Source organism: Panthera onca, chromosome A1, assembly GCF_046562875.1.
Source record: "Panthera onca isolate mPanOnc1 chromosome A1, mPanOnc1 haplotype 2, whole genome shotgun sequence".
In the NCBI taxonomy this organism is placed as follows: Eukaryota; Metazoa; Chordata; class Mammalia; order Carnivora; family Felidae; genus Panthera; species Panthera onca.
In genome coordinates this window covers 220650020-220667818 of record NC_138339.1, presented here as the reverse complement: position 1 = coordinate 220667818, position 17799 = coordinate 220650020, and the positions used below count along the sequence as shown (strand labels likewise).

General features: G+C 39.7%; 1 protein-coding gene across 1 annotated transcript in view; it reads right to left on the bottom strand.

Annotated features, from left to right (window-relative positions):
• The window catches only part of SERPINE3 (serpin family E member 3), a 39701-nt gene that overhangs the window by 8195 nt on the left and 13707 nt on the right, over window positions 1-17799 (bottom strand). Inside the window, exon 6 of the mRNA XM_060637248.3 lies at window positions 5719-5819. Within this exon, the coding sequence (XP_060493231.2) occupies window positions 5719-5819 (101 nt within the window). The remainder of the gene's footprint in view (window positions 1-5718; window positions 5820-17799) is intronic.

The following is a 17799-nucleotide window of genomic DNA, read 5'->3' as shown; positions in this document are numbered from 1 at the left end:
TGCATTGAATCTGAGGATTGGTTTGGGTAGAATAGACCCTTTAACAATATTAATTTTTCTAATCCACGAACACAGGATATTTTTCCATTTATTTGTATATTTTTCAATTTCTTTCATCAGTGTGCTGTGGTTTTCAATGCAGAGATAGTTCACCTCCCTTGGTTAAATTTGTTCCTAAGTATTTTAATGTTTCTGATGCAACTATCAATGAAACAGAATTGTTTTCTTTATTTCTTTTTCAGGTACTTCATTGTTAATGTAAAGAAACACAACTGATACCTGCATGTTCATTTTGTATCCTGCAGCTTTACTGAATTCATTGATTTATTGTAATTATGTGCCACTATTACAATATTAGAGAATCTAATTTTGACTATATATTTACCATTACCAATAATTTTTATATATTCATACATTTTTACAACATTAATTAGCATCCTTTTATTTCAACTTGAAGAATGTCCTTTAGCATATCTTGTAAGGCAGGTCTAGTGGTGATAAACTCCCTTAGTTTTTGTTGGTTTGGAAAACTTTTATCTTTGCTTCACTTGTGAAGGACAACTTTGCCAGGTATACTATTCTTGGTTGACAGGGTTGTTTTTTTTTCCCCCTCCAAAATTTTGTATATGTCATTCCACTATATCCTGGCCTGTAGTTTCTGTTGAGAAATCCATTGGTCATCTTATGTGGGTTCTCTTGTATGTAACTTGTTTCTTCTCTCTTGCGGCTTTTAAAGTTCTTTGACTTTCAACAATTTAATTATAATGTGTCTTGGTGTAGCCTTTTTTGGGTTCAACCTATTGGGATTCCTTGAGCATTAGGAATCCGGAACCCCCTTTCATCTCCCCATGTTTGGAAAGCTTTCAGCCATTACTGCTTTAAGTAGTTCCTTTTTTTTACCCCTCATTTTTTGGAATTCTCATTATATGTTTTTTTCTGTGGAGTCCCCAATTCCTATAGGCTTTCTTCACTCTTTCATTCTTTTTTTTTTTTTTTTTTTTTTGCTCTTCTGACTAGATAATTTCAAATGACTTATCTTCTAGTTCATGGATTCTTTCCTCTGCTTGGCTGAGTCTGTTGTTGAAGCTCTTTATTGTATTCTTTGGTGCAGTCATTGTACTCTTCAGCTTTAGGATCTCTGTTTAGTTTTTTTGTTTTGTTTTGTTTGATGGTTTCTATTTCTTTCTTGAACTTTTAATTTTGTTCATGCATTGTTTTCCAAATATTGTTTAGTTGTCTGTGTGTTCTTGTAGTCTGCTGAACTGTTTTAAGAGGATTATCTGAATTCTTTGCCAGACAGTTCATACATCTCCATTTCTTTAGGGTAGTTATTGGAGCTTTATTCATTTCTTTTGATGATGTCATATTTTTCTGATTTTTCATGATCCTTGCTTCTTTGTATTGGTATCTGTGCATTTAAGTGAGTAGTCTCCTTTTCCAGGCTTTACAGGTTTGCTTTGGCAAGTAAAGACTTTTACCAATTAGCTGATAGCATTTGTGGGTAGGTGGGGCTTGCTATCAGGATCTCTATTTGGGCAAAGCCTCTCCATGTGCTCTGAAGTTGCAGGGGGATGCTGCTGGCTGGGTTCTGTGGTTGGGTGGGACTGCTGGTTGGGTTCTGTATTCAAGTAGGTCTGCTGGGTGGGCTCCCTATTTAGGTGAGGCTTCTGGCTATGACCCACTGTCAGGTTAAGCCACTAGCCCTGCAATCAACTCTGGTCAAATGGGGTTGTAGGCTGTGTTCCCTGACATAGTAGTGCCACTGGTTGGACACCATGACTGGGTAGTTATGGGATGGGCTCCACGATCCTTCCTGGTCAGGTGGAGTCTCACACTGTGATTCCCAAGTGGATGGTGCTGCCGGCTGGACTCCATGTTCAGGTGGGGCTGCCAGCTGTGCCCTGAAGATGGGTGGGGATGCAGACTGGGCTCTGTGACTTGGTAACACTGTGGGCTGGGCTGCAAGGCTTCCCAAGGTCATTTCTTCAGGCTCTTTGGTTACTTGGGGGTAGGGAATATGCTCAACAGTTGGGCAGGGCTGCTGGCCAGGATCTCTGCCCAAGCACAGCTGTAGGATGGGCTTCTCAGCTATCTGAGTTCTCTGGTCAGGCTTCCTCAATGGATGGGACTTGAGATTATGCTTAGGTGTCGGGCAGGGCTGTGAATTCACTTTTCTTCAAGGTAGAGTGGTAGTACGGTCCATTGATTAGGTAGTATAGTCCACTGACTGTAGAATCAGGCAGAACTGCCAACCAAGCTCTCTAGCCAGATGGGGCAACCAGGCTGGCTTTGTAAGTGGGAATTGCTTTTAGCTGAGGTCTTTGCTTGGGTACTGCTACAGGCAGGAACATGGTCTGCCAAGGTTTGAAGGCTGGTTCATGTAAGGCTTGCCCTCCCGCCCCATCTCTATCTGATTATTAGTTATCTCCAGGAGGCAAGATCTGAATAGACCTTCTAGAAAGTGTCCTGGAAGAGTTGGGTGTCCACCTTGGCTCCCTTTTCTCACTGGAGAAACTGTAGTAGGCCTGGAAGGGCCCTCTTGGTGCACTGCCGTGTCAGCCTGGAGGAAGGGTGATGCAGTCCGAGTGTAGCTGCTCCTCTTACCTTTCTAATGTGGTCCTTCTCGGTCTCTGTGGTTCAGAGGGGTGCTTCAGCTTACATCTGGGAGCTGGGATTTTCACAGTGGTGACTTGTCTATGAATAGTTGTTAGGTGGCCTTCTTGGGAGGGGAACTGAAGTTGGGAATGATCTATCTGACAATCTTGCTGACCTAGTGCAGTGCTGATCAGTCATCTGGTGTGGCATAAGTTAACTTCAGTATGCAACCAAACAACTATGTGTGCTTTGCTCATTTAAGTTGTATAACTTGGAGCTTGTAGTTCTTACCGAACAGAGTTCAGAACCTAATTACTCCTTTGTAAAAGTCAAGAATAAGATAGTTTCTTCAAAGGTTTAAGTTTGTGCAAAAGAAGTATTTCTTGGATTAGGAAGCATGGGTTTGTATCAAAGCCTGCTTATCCTTCTGATTACTCAAGAAGTAAATCTCTAGCTGATATCTTTAGTGTAAGTGAAGCTGGAATCACTCTTAAAAGCTTTATAACATGTAGTATCAAGGGTGCCTGGGGAGAAAAATGATAGCCTAGGCTCAGTTGGGCCTTAACATGATATTGAACAAGTTTTTTTCAGGCAGCAAAAAAGGATTTGATGCCATGAAGGAAGAGATAGGCGAGTAGTGACTTTTAAATGTGGAAGGAGAACTTGAGTAAAGTGATTCTGGGCATTGGAACCAAATGGAGAGGAAAGGCCAAATGTCCTATAGTTTGAGCTTCTGTCAATAGTACAAAACTACTTGGTAACTTCTCGTTAATTGTAAGAAGGGAGACCAGCATTTTCTGATGACTTATTTTCTGGCAAGCTCTCTGCTGATAGTTTGCGATATGCTGAGGAATTTTATTTCCATAAGTAAGATATGAGATGGGTGGTAGCGACCTCATTTTAGGAATGATGAAACTATTTGTTAGACAGAGTCAGTCACCATGTCTCTATAATTAAGTCAACAGCCCACTTAAGCATAGAAGTGACTAGTCTCTTGATTATGTTTAAAGAAGGGCATTGGAAAGCAATACTTTAGTTGGTAAACCTTATCCGTAAAGGTCAAGATACTAAATACTTTAGCAACTGCAGGCCATATGGCGTCTGTTGCAACTGCCTAATTCTGCAGTGTAGCAGGAATACAACCATAGACGATCTGTAAAAAAATGGGAGTGGCTATGTTTCATTAAAACTTTGTAAAAACAGGGATGGGTCATTATTTGGTGATACATCTTATTAGAGGAACAAAACTTTATGGGAGAAGATAAGGCTGATGTGTTTTATCACGTAAGATATTTGAATTCAAGCTTCACACTTGGCACATGCTAACTGCTTGATAAGTAGTTAACAACTTAAATCAATGAGCCTATATTTCTGCTGATTTGAACAAATATACATAGACCTTAATTGCCTTATAAAAAAGGTACCAAAAAAAATGTTCTTTCTAAAGTAGGTTGCTTGTTACATCTTGTCAGGAGAGCTTATGGGCCTTGAAAATCTTTACCAGTAGGGGAGCTGCATGATGTGGGTCAAGCTCAGTCCTGTTTGAGGACACAGGATTAATGGCACTTTGAGATGTACTTCCAGGACATAAAGGCAGAGAGATTAAGAGCTATGAAGGAACAATCAATGTCATAGTGATTAACTGAATGTAGTGTTGTAGAAGAAAAGGTAAAAATGGCCCCAGAGTTTTGAACTAGAATGATCAAAAGAAGAATAGTATCATCATCAACAACAGGAATGCCCTAGCTGAGGTCTGGAGTCACAAGAAGACACTGTGATTGCATTTTGTACATTATTACAGATAGAGCATACTGAAGTTCTTAATCCCTTCCTCTTTCCTTGACCTCTGATCCTTTCACTCTACTGTTCTTCTATTCCCTACAGTGTCAGATTATGCCTGCATCACCATGGAAATTTTCTGGTTGAGTCATTCAACCAAGTCAACAATATTTATTGGATATCCACAGTGTGCCAAGCATTGTTGGGGGCACTGTGCCCAAACTTGACTAGTGCTTTGATTATCTCTTTGCATGTCTAGGTAATGAGTACACAGCTGGTGGGTTTTAAACACTCTAGAATAGATCCTTCCTCCTGTGCTTTATTTGATAAGTAACTGCCATTTAGTCTGGTCACATCTAAAGCACAAGCCAAGACTGCTTTTGTGGACCAAATTCCTGTGTGTGTGTGTGTGTGTGTGTGTGTGTGTGATTGCTTAAAAAAGAAGATTTTGAGTAATGCTTTAGAAAACTCTGTGTTATGAGGTTCTAGCATTTTAAGTGGAGATTCTAAAAAAAAAATAAAAAAAAAATAAAGTGGAGATTCTGAAGCTCTTTGGGCACAGAAAGCATCAAGGTCAATGAAGACGCCAATGGATATTAGTATCCAGAGCAGAAACAAACCTGAGCCTTTGGAGTTAGAAATAGTTTATCTAATGGTTTCTGAGAGGATTCTGGAACATAAGGTTTTGGCATTCCATTCTTTTTGAATATTTGATGTAAGTTCCCTGTCAGATCATAAGCAAATACAGTTCCTATTGATTAGTAGTAGCATGTCCACTAGGGGCAAATAAATTTAATATGGACTTTGGGAAGGAGAACATTTTAGGGCAAGGTTACAGGTACGTGAGTAACTTGAAGAAAGGAAGTTGGGTGGTTGAGGGAAAGTCTCAAGGTTAGCTTATTAGAAGCCAGAAGTGATACAAGGAGGGAGGGAGAGGGAGGAGGTAGGAACAAAGGGCGACTGTGAGGCTGGCATGACAGTGGGAGGTCAGAATGAAGACCTCTGTTGTTGAACCACTGTCTCTGGCAGGTTCCTAGTCATGATAGGCAGAGGGAGGGCGAGTTGTATTGTGTTCTACGGCCATTGACCTCGCCCTGAAGGTGGTCTCCCAAAACGGTGTTTAAAGGTTTCAAGAAACACTCCTCCCCCACAAAGTCCAACCCAAATTTGACTGTTATCTGAAGCAACATATTTTTATATAAAGCAAAGCTCTTTCTTTATCCTTTTAAAAATGTTAACTCTGACTGTACCATTGAAACCTCTGTAGATGAAAATCCCTTAATCAAAGTATGACAAAGCTGCCCCCAAGCACAATGCCAAAAAGCTTGAAAGAAGAAGTGTTACCTGAAATTCCTTTCAAGTTAGCTTTGAGTGGATCAAAAAGATCGGTGACTCCCCAAGAATTTAAAATGCTTTTTAAATTGAAATGATTTTGGATCCTGAATCTAAAAAACAAAAGCAAACCATCAACTTTCATTTAAAAATCTCATTCAAAATATTTTCATACACACCACGACTGCCAAACTCCCTAACTTGGAAGTCAGGGATCTCCAGCCTCATTTCCAGCTTTGTATTTCATAGCTCCTTCTCATAAACCCTACACACTGACTAGTCTGACCACACAGGGCCCTCTCCCACCTCTGTATCTTTGCTTCTGCTGTTCTTTCCAGGTCTTTTCCATGTCCTTTGATTGCCTTTGAGTTACTACTCTTTCCTCCAAGTCCAATGCAATTGTGATCCCCTCCTCCCCTCTCCAGCTGTTTTGTGGCATTTGGTCTTTAAAGCCCCATTAACACTTTTTATGTTCTGCTCTTTGGATGTATAGAACATTCTGCTTCCTATTACTGTTATCTATGATATTGTAAATGGCTTGAGACGCTATCCCAGCTTTTTTTAAATTTCCTAATAGTAACTAATATTTAATGGGTGCTCACCATGTGCTAGGCACTAGTTTTTTTATGTGGATTACCTACGTGCTTTATGTGGATTATCTAATTTCATCTTCACATAATTATGTTATTATTATCCTCATTTTACAGGTGAAAAAACTGACGCCTAAAGAGATTAAGACACTTGCCCGAGATGACATAAAGAGTATGTGGTGGAGCTCAACTCAAAGCAAGGCTGTTTGAGTGCAAAGCCCGTGCCCTTGGCATCTACACTTTGCTACCTCCTGTCTCCTGAGGCATCTCACATAGTAGGTGCAGAAAAGAAGTTGTTGACTAATCAACAACTAATAGAGTGTCTCATTTAACATATTTATATTTGATAAGACATATTTTTCTGTTTGCTGGGTGCAGTGTGTGTCTTTGATGCACAGGAGGGAAGGAATGCAAGTTAAAGTTTTGGTTTTCCTAATAAGTCCTGAGAGCAGGAAGAATCAACACACCAACTTTGTAATATTTCTCCAAGGGCCAGGCATTTGCAATTTTACTGTTCAAGGAGGCTTTAAAAGGATTGCTCACATTATTTTTCTTTGAAAATAAAAAAGTTTGAAATGGAATTTAGACGGTCTTTTTGTATAAACTCTCCAGAACTTGTACAAGAGTAAAAATACTGGAAAAGACCATTTACTATCAAAGGTTTTCATTGCCATACGAGACAATGTGCCCAATATTTTAAACAGAAGTATCAGATTTTCCCATAAATATATGTTTTGGATCTTTAGAACGATTTCCCAAAAAGATACATATGCTTTCTCCAACTATGCTGACATTCTCAAAACAATTTTGCATTATCTCTTCTGAAATTTTCATAAATGCTTAAAACACATTCTTTTTGAAAACTCTTAATACTGAAACACAGTGGTTAAGAGCATGAACTTGGGAGTTCAATGCCAGGGTTTGAATCCCAGCTCAGCCTCTTACTAGCTGAGTGACCTGGGGTAAATTACTTTACCTCTCTTTGCCTCGGTTTCCTCATTTGTGAAGTGAGCATAATAGTAGTGCTTAGTTCTTAGCTTTGTGAAAATTAAGCGAAATGATTCTTATAAAGTGCTCAGAACAACGCCCAGTACAGCTCATACACTTCAATGCTACCATTGTGGTTTTAGTGTTTCCCAGGAATATTAAGAAAAAGCTAAGGGACATTGGAAGCCAAATATGGTGATTATGGTAGTTGATAAAACTGGGTAATATAATTTTTAGTAACTAAAGGTAATAGTGAGGTATGACCATAAAAGGCAAGAGTAATTTTTTTTAAGTTTATTTATTTATTTTGAAGAGAGACAGACAGAGAGAGAGAGATTGCGCAAGTCGGGGAGGGGCAGAGAGACAGGGAGAGAGAGAATCCCAAGCATTATCCGTGCTGTCAGCTCAGAGCCCGACATGGGGCTTGAACTCATGAACCATGAGATCATGACCCGAGCCAAAATCAAGAGTCAGACGCCCAACCAAATGAGTCACCAAGGCACCCAATTTTTTTCTTATATGGCTATGAAGGTCAGCCCAGAAGAAATGTTTCAAAAATATCTTGAGTGGAAAAACTGCCCTTTACCAAAACCAGACAATGATATCATGAGAAAAGAAAACTAGACAAATATCCCTTATGAATAAAGATGCAAAATCCTCAACAAATACTAGCAAATTGAATCCAGCAACATATAAATCCCATCATGACCAAGTGAGATTTATCCCAGGAATGCAACATATGAAAATCAATGTCAAACACCGTATTAACAGAATAAAGGACAAAGGTCACATAATCATCTCCATAAATGCAGAAAAGCGTGTGAAAAAAAGCCAACACTCTTTCATGAAAACAAAAATCACTCAGTAAACTTGGGATATAAGAGAACTTTTTCAACCTTAAAAAGGGTCTCCACAGAAAACCCACAGCTTGCATCATACTGAATGGTAATGGTAAAAGACTGAACGCTTTCCTCCTAAGATCAGGGATCAGACCAGGATGTTCACCACTTTTATTTAACATCGTAGTGATAGGTGTGCAGGGCAATTATGCCAGAAAAAGAAATAAAATGCGTCCAGATTAGAAAGGAAGAAGTAAACCTATCTCTATTCACAGATGACTTGGTCTTGTATATAGAAAATCTTAAGGAATATATACACACAGAGGAAAAACTACTAGAACTAATAAATGATTTTGCCAAGGTGACAGGATGTGAGATCAAGGTACAAAAAGTCAATGGCTTTTTTTATATTAGCAATGAACAGTCTGAAAATAAAATCCCATTGATAACAGCATCAAAAGGAATAAAATACTTAGGGTTTTAACAAAAGAAATGCAAAACTTGTTTACTGAAAACTAAAAACTAAAAAACATAATTGAAAGAAACTGAAGAAAACATCAATAAAGTGAAAAACATCCCGTGTACAGATTGCAAAAGCTAATATTGTTAGGAAGCAATATTCCCAAACTGATCTACAGAGTAAATATAATAATCATCAAAAGTTCAGCTGCCTTTTTTGCCAAAACTGATAACCTGATCCTAAAATTCCTATGAAAATGTATGGAACCCAGAATAGCCAACTAATTCTTGAAAAAAGAAGAACAAAGTTGAAGCACTAACATATCCTGATTTCTAAACATTATAGTAATTGAGACTGAATAATACTGAGTAAATTGTAGACATTTATGCCTATAGAATAGAATTGAAAGTCTAAAAATAGATTGATAATTATACCTGAGGGGGAGAGGGAAGATGGCGGCGTAAGAGGACGCTGGGCTCACCGCGCGTCCTGCCGATCACTTAGATTCCACCTACACCTGCCTAAAGAACCCAGAAAACCGCCAGAGGATTAGCAGAACGGAGTCTCCGGAGCCAAGCGCAGACGAGAGGCCCACGGAAGAGGGTAGGAAGGGCGGTGAGGCGGTGCGCGCTCCACGGACTGGCGGGAGGGAGCCCGGGCAGAGGGGCGGCTCGCCGGCCAAGCAGAGCCCCCGAGTCTGGCTGGCAAAAGCGGAGGGGCCGGAGGGACTGTGTTCCGACAGCAAGCGTGACTTAGCCTCTGGGAGGTCATAAGTTAACAGCTCTGCTCAGAAAGCGGGAAGGCTGGAGGACAAAGGGAGGGAGAGCTGCTGAGCCCCCAGATGACAGAGCTCAGTTTGGTGGGGAACAAAGGCGCTCGCCAGCGCCATCTCCCTTGCCCATCCCCCAGCCAAAATCCCAAAGGGAACCAGTTCTGCCAGGGAACTTGCTCGCCCCGCGCAAACACCCAACTCTCTGCTTGTGCGGAGCCAAACCTCCGGCAGCGGATCTGACTCCCTCCCGCTGCCACAGGGCCCCTCCTGAAGTGGATCACCTAAGGAGAAGTGAGCTAAGCCTGCCCCTCCTGCCCCTGTGCACCTTGCCTACCCACCCCAGCTAATACGCCAGATCCCCAGCACCACAAGCCTGGCAGTGTGCAAGTAGCCCAGACAGGACACGCCAACCCACAGTGAATCCCACCCCTAGGAGAGGGGAAGAGAAGGCACACACCAGTCTGACTGTGGCCCCGGCGGTGGGCTGGGGGCAGACATCAGGTCGGACTGCGGCCCGCCCACCAACTCCAGTTATACACCACAGCACAGGGGAAGGGCTCTTCAGGTCCTCACCACTCCAGGGACTATCCAAAATGACCAAACGGAAGAATTCCCCTCAGAAGAATCTCCAGGAAATAACAACAGCTAATGAACTGATCAAAAAGATTTAAATAATATAACAGAAAGTGAATTTAGAATAATAGTCATAAAATTAATCGCTGGGCTTGAAAACAGTATAGAGGACAGCAGAGAATCTCTTGCTACAGAGATCAAGGGACTAAGGAACAGTCACGAGGAGCTGAAAAGCGCTTTAAACGAAATGCAAAACAAAATGGAAACGACGACGGCTCGGATTGAAGAGGCAGAGGAGAGAATAGGTGAACTAGAAGATAAAGTTATGGAAAAAGAGGAAGCTGAGAGAAAGAGAGATAAAAAAATCCAGGAGTATGAGGGGAAAATTAGAGAACTAAGTGATACACTAAAAAGAAATAATATACGCATAATTGGTATCCCAGAGGAGGAAGAGAGAGGGAAAGGTGCTGAAGGGGTACTTGAAGAAATTATAGCTGAGAACTTCCCTGAACTGGGGAAGGAAAAAGGCATTGAAATCCAAGAGGCACAGAGAACTCCCTTCAGACGTAACTTGAATCGATCTTCTGCACGACATATCATAGTGAAACTGGCAAAATACAAGGATAAAGAGAAAATTCTGAAATCAGCAAGGGATAAACGTGCCCTCACATATAAAGGGAGACCTATAAGACTCGTGACCGATCTCTCTTTTGAAACTTGGCAGGCCAGAAAGGATTGGCGCGATATCTTCAGTGTGCTAAACAGAAAAAATATGCAGCCGAGAATCCTTTATCCAGCAAGTCTGTCATTTAGAATAGAAGGAGAGATAAAGGTCTTCCCAAACAAACAAAAACTGAAGGAATTTGTCACCACGAAACCAGCCCTACAAGAGATCCTAAGGGGGATCCTGTGAGACAAAGTACCAGAGACATCACTACAAGCATAAAACATACAGACATCACAATGACTCTAAACCCGTATCTTTCTAAAATAACACTGAATGTAAATGGATTAAATGCGCCAACCAAAAGACATAGGGTATCAGAATGGATAAAAAAACAAGACCCATCTATTTGCTGTCTACAAGAGACTCATTTTAGACCTGAGGACACCTTTAGATTGAGAGTGAGGGGATGGAGAACTATTTATCATGCTACTGGAAGCCAAAAGAAAGCTGGAGTAGCCATACTTATATCAGACAAACTAGACTTTAAATCAAAGGCTGTAACAAGAGATGAAGAAGGGCATTATATAATAATTACAGGGTCTATTCATCAGGAAGAGCTAACAATTATAAATGTCTATGCGCCAAATACCGGAGCCCCCAAATATATAAAACAATTACTCATAAACATAAGCAACCTTATTGATAAGAATGTGGTAATTGCAGGGGACTTTAACACCCCACTTACACAAATGGATAGATCATCTAGACACACGGTCAATAAAGAAACAAGGGCTCTGAATGATTCATTGGATCAGATGGACTTGACAGATATATTTAGAACTCTGCATCCCAAAGCAACAGAATATACTTTCTTCTCGAGTGCACATGGTACATTCTCCAAGATAGATCATATACTGGGTCACAAAACAGCCCTTCATAAGTTTACAAGAATTGAAATTATACCATGCACACTTTCAGACCACAATGTTATGAAGCTTGAAATCAACCACAGGAAAAAGTCTGGAAAACCTCCAAAAGCATGGAGGTTAAAGAACACCCTACTAACGAATGAGTGGGTCAACCAGGCAATTAGAGAAGAAATTAAAAAATATATGGAAACAAACGAAAATGAAAATACAACAATCCAAACGCTTTGGGACGCAGCGAAGGCAGTCCTGAGAGGAAAATACATTGCAATCCAGGCCTATCTCAAGAAACAAGAAAAATCCCAAATACAAAATCTAACAGCACACCTAAAGGAAATAGAAGCAGAACAGCAAAGGCAGCCTAAACCCAGCAGAAGAAGAGAAATAATAAAGATCAGAGCAGAAATAAACAATATAGAATCTAAAAAAACTGTAGAGCAGATCAATGAAACCAAGAGTTGGTTTTTTGAAAAAATAAACAAAATTGACAAACCTCTAGCCAGGCTTCTCAAAAAGAAAAGGGAGATGACCCAAATAGATAAAATCATGAATGAAAATGGAATTATTACAACCAATCCCTCAGAGATACAAACAATTATCAGGCAATACTATGAAAAATTATATGCCAACAAATTGGACAACCTGAAAGAAATGGACAAATTCCTAAACATCCACACTCTTCCAAAACTCAATCAGGAGGAAATAGAAAGCTTGAACAGACCCATAACCAGCGAAGAAATTGAATCGGTTATCAAAAATCTCCCAACAAATAAGAGTCCAGGACCAGATGGCTTCCCAGGGGAGTTCTACCAGACGTTTAAAGCAGAGGTAATACCTATCCTTCTCAAGCTATTCCAAGAAATAGAAAGGGAAGGAAAACTTCCAGACTCATTCTATGAAGCCAGTATTACTTTGATTCCTAAACCAGACAGAGACCCAGTAAAAAAAAGAGAACTACAGGCCAATATCCCTGATGAATATGGACGCAAAAATTCTCAATAAGATACTAGCAAATCGAATTCAACGGCATATAAAAAGAATTATTCACCATGATCAAGTGGGATTCATTCCTGGGATGCAGGGCTGGTTCAACATTCGCAAATCAATCAACGTGATACATCGCATTAACAAAAAAAAAAGAGAAGAACCATATGATCCTGTCAATCGATGCAGAAAAGGCCTTTGACAAAATCCAGCACCCTTTCTTAATAAAAACCCTTGAGAAAGTCGGGATAGAAGGAACATACTTAAAGATCATAAAAGCCATTTATGAAAAGCCCACAGCTAACATCATCCTCAACAGGGAAAAACTGAGAGCTTTTTCCCTGAGATCAGGAACACGACAGGGATGCCCACTCTCACCGCTGTTGTTTAACATAGTGCTGGAAGTTCTAGCATCAACAATCAGACAACAAAAGGAAATCAAAGTCATCAAAATTGGCAAAGATGAAGTCAAGCTTTCGCTTTTTGCAGATGACATGATATTATACATGGAAAATCCGATAGACTCCACCAAAAGTCTGCTAGAACTGATACACGAATTCAGCAAAGTTGCAGGATACAAAATCAATGTACAGAAATCAGTTGCATTCCTATACACTAACAATGAAGCAACAGAAAGACGAATAAAGAAACTGATCCCATTCACAATTGCACCAAGAAGCATAAAATACCTAGGAATAAATCTAACCAAAGATGTAAAAGATCTGTATGCTGAAAACTATAGAAAGCTTATGAAGGTAATTGAAGAAGATATAAAGAAATGGAAAGACATTCCCTGCTCATGGATTGGAAGAATAAATATTGTCAAAATGTCAATACCACCCAAAGCTATCTACACATTCAATGCAATCCCAATCAAAATTGCACCAGCATTCTTCTCGAAACTAGAACAAGCCATCCTAAAATTCATATGGAACCACAAAAGGCCCCGAATAGCCAAAGTAATTTTGAAGAAGAAGACCAAAGCAGGAGGCATCACAATCCCAGACTTTAGCCTCTACTACAAAGCTGTAATCATCAAGACAGCATGGTATTGGCACAAAAACAGACACATAGACCAATGGAATAGAATAGAAACCCCAGAACTAGACCCACAAACGTATTGCCAACTCATCTTTGACAAAGCAGGAAAGAACATCCAATGGAAAAAAGACAGTCTCTTTAACAAATGGTGCTGGGAGAACTGGACAGCAACATGCAGAAGGTTGAAACTAGACCACTTTCTCACACCATTCACAAAAATAAACTCAAAATGGATAAAGGACCTGAATGTGAGACAGGAAACCATCAAAACCTTAGAGGAGAAAGCAGGAAAAGACCTCTCTGACCTCAGCCGTAGCAATCTCTTACTCGACATATCCCCAAAGGCAAGGGAATTAAAAGCAAAAGTGAATTACTGGGACCTTATGAAGATAAAAAGCTTCTGCACAGCAAAGGAAACAACCAACAAAACTAAAAGGCAACCAACGGAATGGGAAAAGATATTTGCAAATGACATATCGTACAAAGGGCTAGTATCCAAAATCTATAAAGAGCTCACCAAACTCCACACCCGAAAAACAAATAACCCAATGAAGAAATGGGCAGAAAACATGAATAGACACTTCTCTAAAGAAGACATCCGGATGGCCAACAGGCACATGAAAAGATGTTCAACGTCGCTCCTTATCAGGGAAATACAAATCAAAACCACACTCAGATATCACCTCACGCCAGTCAGAGTGGCCAAAATGAACAAATCAGGAGACTATAGATGCTGGAGAGGATGTGGAGAAACAGGAACCCTCTTGCACTGTTGGTGGGAATGCAAATTGGTGCAGCCGCTCTGGAAAGCAGTGTGGAGGTTCCTCAAAAAATTAAAAATAGACCTACCCTATGACCCAGCAATAGCACTGCTAGGAATTTACCCAAGGGATACAGGAGTACTGATGCATAGGGGCACTTGTACCCCAATGTTTATAGCAGCACTCTCAACAATAGCCAAATAATGGAAAGAGCCTAAATGTCCATCAACTGATGAATGGATAAAGAAATTGTGGTTTATATCCACAATGGAATACTATGTGGCAATGAGAAAGAATGAAATATGGCCTTTTGTAGCAACGTGGATGGAACTGGAGAGTGTGATGCTAAGTGAAATAAGTCATACAGAGAAAGACAGATACCATATGGTTTCACTCTTATGTGGATCCTGAGAAACTTAACAGAAACCCATGGGGGAGGGGAAGGAAAAAAAAAAAAAGAAGACGTTAGAGTGGGAGAGAGCCAAAGCATAAGAGACTGTTAAAAACTGAGAACAAACTGAGGGTTGATGGGGGGTGGGAGGGAGGGGAGGGTGGGTGATTGGTATTGAGGAGGGCACCTTTTGGGATGAGCACTGGGTGTTGTATGGAAACCAATTTGACAATAAATTTCATATATTAAAAAAAAAAAAGAAAGTCTAAAAATAAACCCATTCATTTATGATCAATGAATTTCAAGAAAGGTACCAAGAAAATTCAATGGAAAAACAAATAGTCGTTTCAATAAATGGTGCTGGGACACAGCAATTGCCCTTCTAGGTATTTACCCAAAGGATACAAAAATACAGATTCAAAGGGGTATATGCCCCCTGATGTTTATAGCAGCATTATCAACAACAGCCAAACTATGGAGAGAGCCCAAATGTCCATCGACTGATGAATGGATAAAGAATATTATGGTTTATACCCATACACACACACACACACACACACACACACACACACACACACTGGAATATTACTCAGCCATCAAAAAGAATGAAATCTTGCCATTTGCAATGATGGGGATGGAACTAGAGTGTATTACACTAAGTGAAATAAGTCAGTCAAAGAAAGGCAAATACCATATGATTTCACTCATATGTGGAATTTAAAAAACAAAACATGACATTAGGGGAAGGGAAGGAAAAATAAAATAAGATAAAAACAGAGAGAGAGGCAAACTATAAGAGACTCTTAGAGAACAAAGTGAGGGTTCCTGGAGGGGAGGTGGGTGGGGGGATGGGCTAAATGGGTGATACGCAATAAGGAGAGCACTTGTTGGGATGAACATTGGGTATTATATGTAAGTGATGAATCACTAAATTCTCCTCCTGAAACCAATACTACACTACACGTTAACTAACTTGAATTTAAATAAAATCTTGGAAGAAAAAAAATCACGCTGGGACAACTGGATAACCACATGCAAAGAATGAAATTGGACCTCTACCTCATTATACATACAAAAATTAATTCAAAATGAGTCAGAGACCTAAATATAAGAGCTAAGACTATAAAATTGCTAGAAAAAACATAGACATAGATCTTTGTGATCTTGGTTAAACAATGGTTTCTTAGATACGACATTAAAAGAAGCATAAGAAACAAAAGAAAAAATAAATTAACTGAACTTCATTAAAATTAAAAGCTTTTGTACTTCAAAGGACATCCTCAATGGTTAGAGTGGAAGAGAGCCAAAGCATAAGAGACTCTTAAAAACTGAGAACAAACTGAGGGTTGATGGGGGGTGGGAGGGAGGGGAGGGTGGGTGATGGGTCTTGAGGAGGGCACCTTTTGGGATAAATACTGGGTGTTGTATGGAAACCAATTTGACAATAAACTTCATATATTGAAAAAAAAACAAAGGACATCCTCAATAAAGTAAAAAGACGACCCATGAAATGGGAGAAAATATTTGCAAATTATATATCTGATAAAGGACTAATAACCAGAATATATAAAGCACCATGACAACTCATCAATAAAAAGACAACCTATTTAAAAATGGAGAAAAGATTCAAATAGATATTTCTTCAAAAGAGATATGTAAATGTTCAACAAGCACATGACAATATGCTTGACGTCATCGGTCATTAGAGAAATGCAAATGGAAGTCACAATGAGAAACCACCTCACACCAACTAGGATGGCTACAATAAAAAAGATGCGGGTTTTCCTCTCCTGTAGTTGTTGTTACTGTTGTGGGGTCAGACAGGTTGCATCCATCTTGCCTCCAGCCTGACCGAGAAGCCAAAACACAGAGGAGGGCATTGCTAGAGGGCAGAGGAGGTGATGTCTTCCCAGGTAATGTAACTAAGAATAACTATATACTTCCTAAATGTAAGCTTTGTAACAACCCTACTTTTTTAACCCAAATTTGGGAAGACAGTCTTTGTCTTCTCCCCACCTTCCTTCCCTCCACAATTCAAAACAAGATTGTAGTAAAATATACACAACATAACCATTTTAAGTGCATAATTCAATGGCTTTAAGAATATCCACATTGCTGTCCAACCACCACTGTTATCTTTCCACCACTCTGGAACTTTTTCATCACACCAAACTTAAAGTCTGTACCATTAACCGTGAAGAGGGACTTATGAAAAAAGATGGACAATAACAAGTGTTGACAAGGGTATGGAGAAACTGGAACCTCTTGGATCGCTGGTGGGAATGTAAAATGGTGCAGCCCCTTGGAAAACTGTCTGGTAGGTCCTCAAAATGTAAAGGGTAGAGTTAACACATGACCCAGGATTTTCATTCCTAGGTATATAACCAAGATCATTGAAAATATATATCATAGAAAAAGTGTGCACATGAAAGTTTTATAGGACCCAAAAAGTGAAAACAAGCAAAAAGTTTCCAGGCTCCTAAATGTCTATAAACTGATTAATGGATAAGTAGAATGTAGTATATTCATACAATGGAAAATTATTCAGCCATAAAAAAGAATGAAGTATTGATACATACTCTGATAAGGACGGACCTTGACGACATCGTGCTAAGTGAGAACAGCTAGACACAGAAGGGTTACATGCAGTACGATTTCATTTATATGAAAGGTAGAGTAGTATAGACAAATCCATTGAGAGAAAGTAGATTAGTGGTTGCCTAGGAGTAGTGAGGAGAAGGAATGTGGAGTGACTGCTAATGGGTATGGAGTTTCTTTTTGAGGTGATGAAAATGTTCTGGAATTTGATAGTCGTGATGGTTGCACAACTTTGCCCATATACTAAAAACCTCTGAACTGTACACTTTAAAAGAATTTTATGGTTATGTGAATTGTACCTTCATTTAAAAAAAAAAAAGAAAAAGAAAATACCCATAGGAAAGCACAATCCACACATGACGATGATCAGTAGCTCTTGGAAAGGAAGCCCAAAACTTCTGAATATATGAGATCTGATGGATTTTTAAAATACTTATAAACAAACAAACAAGGAGAAAAAGAGACACGCACAAAAACCAGACTCTGAAATACAGAGAACACGCT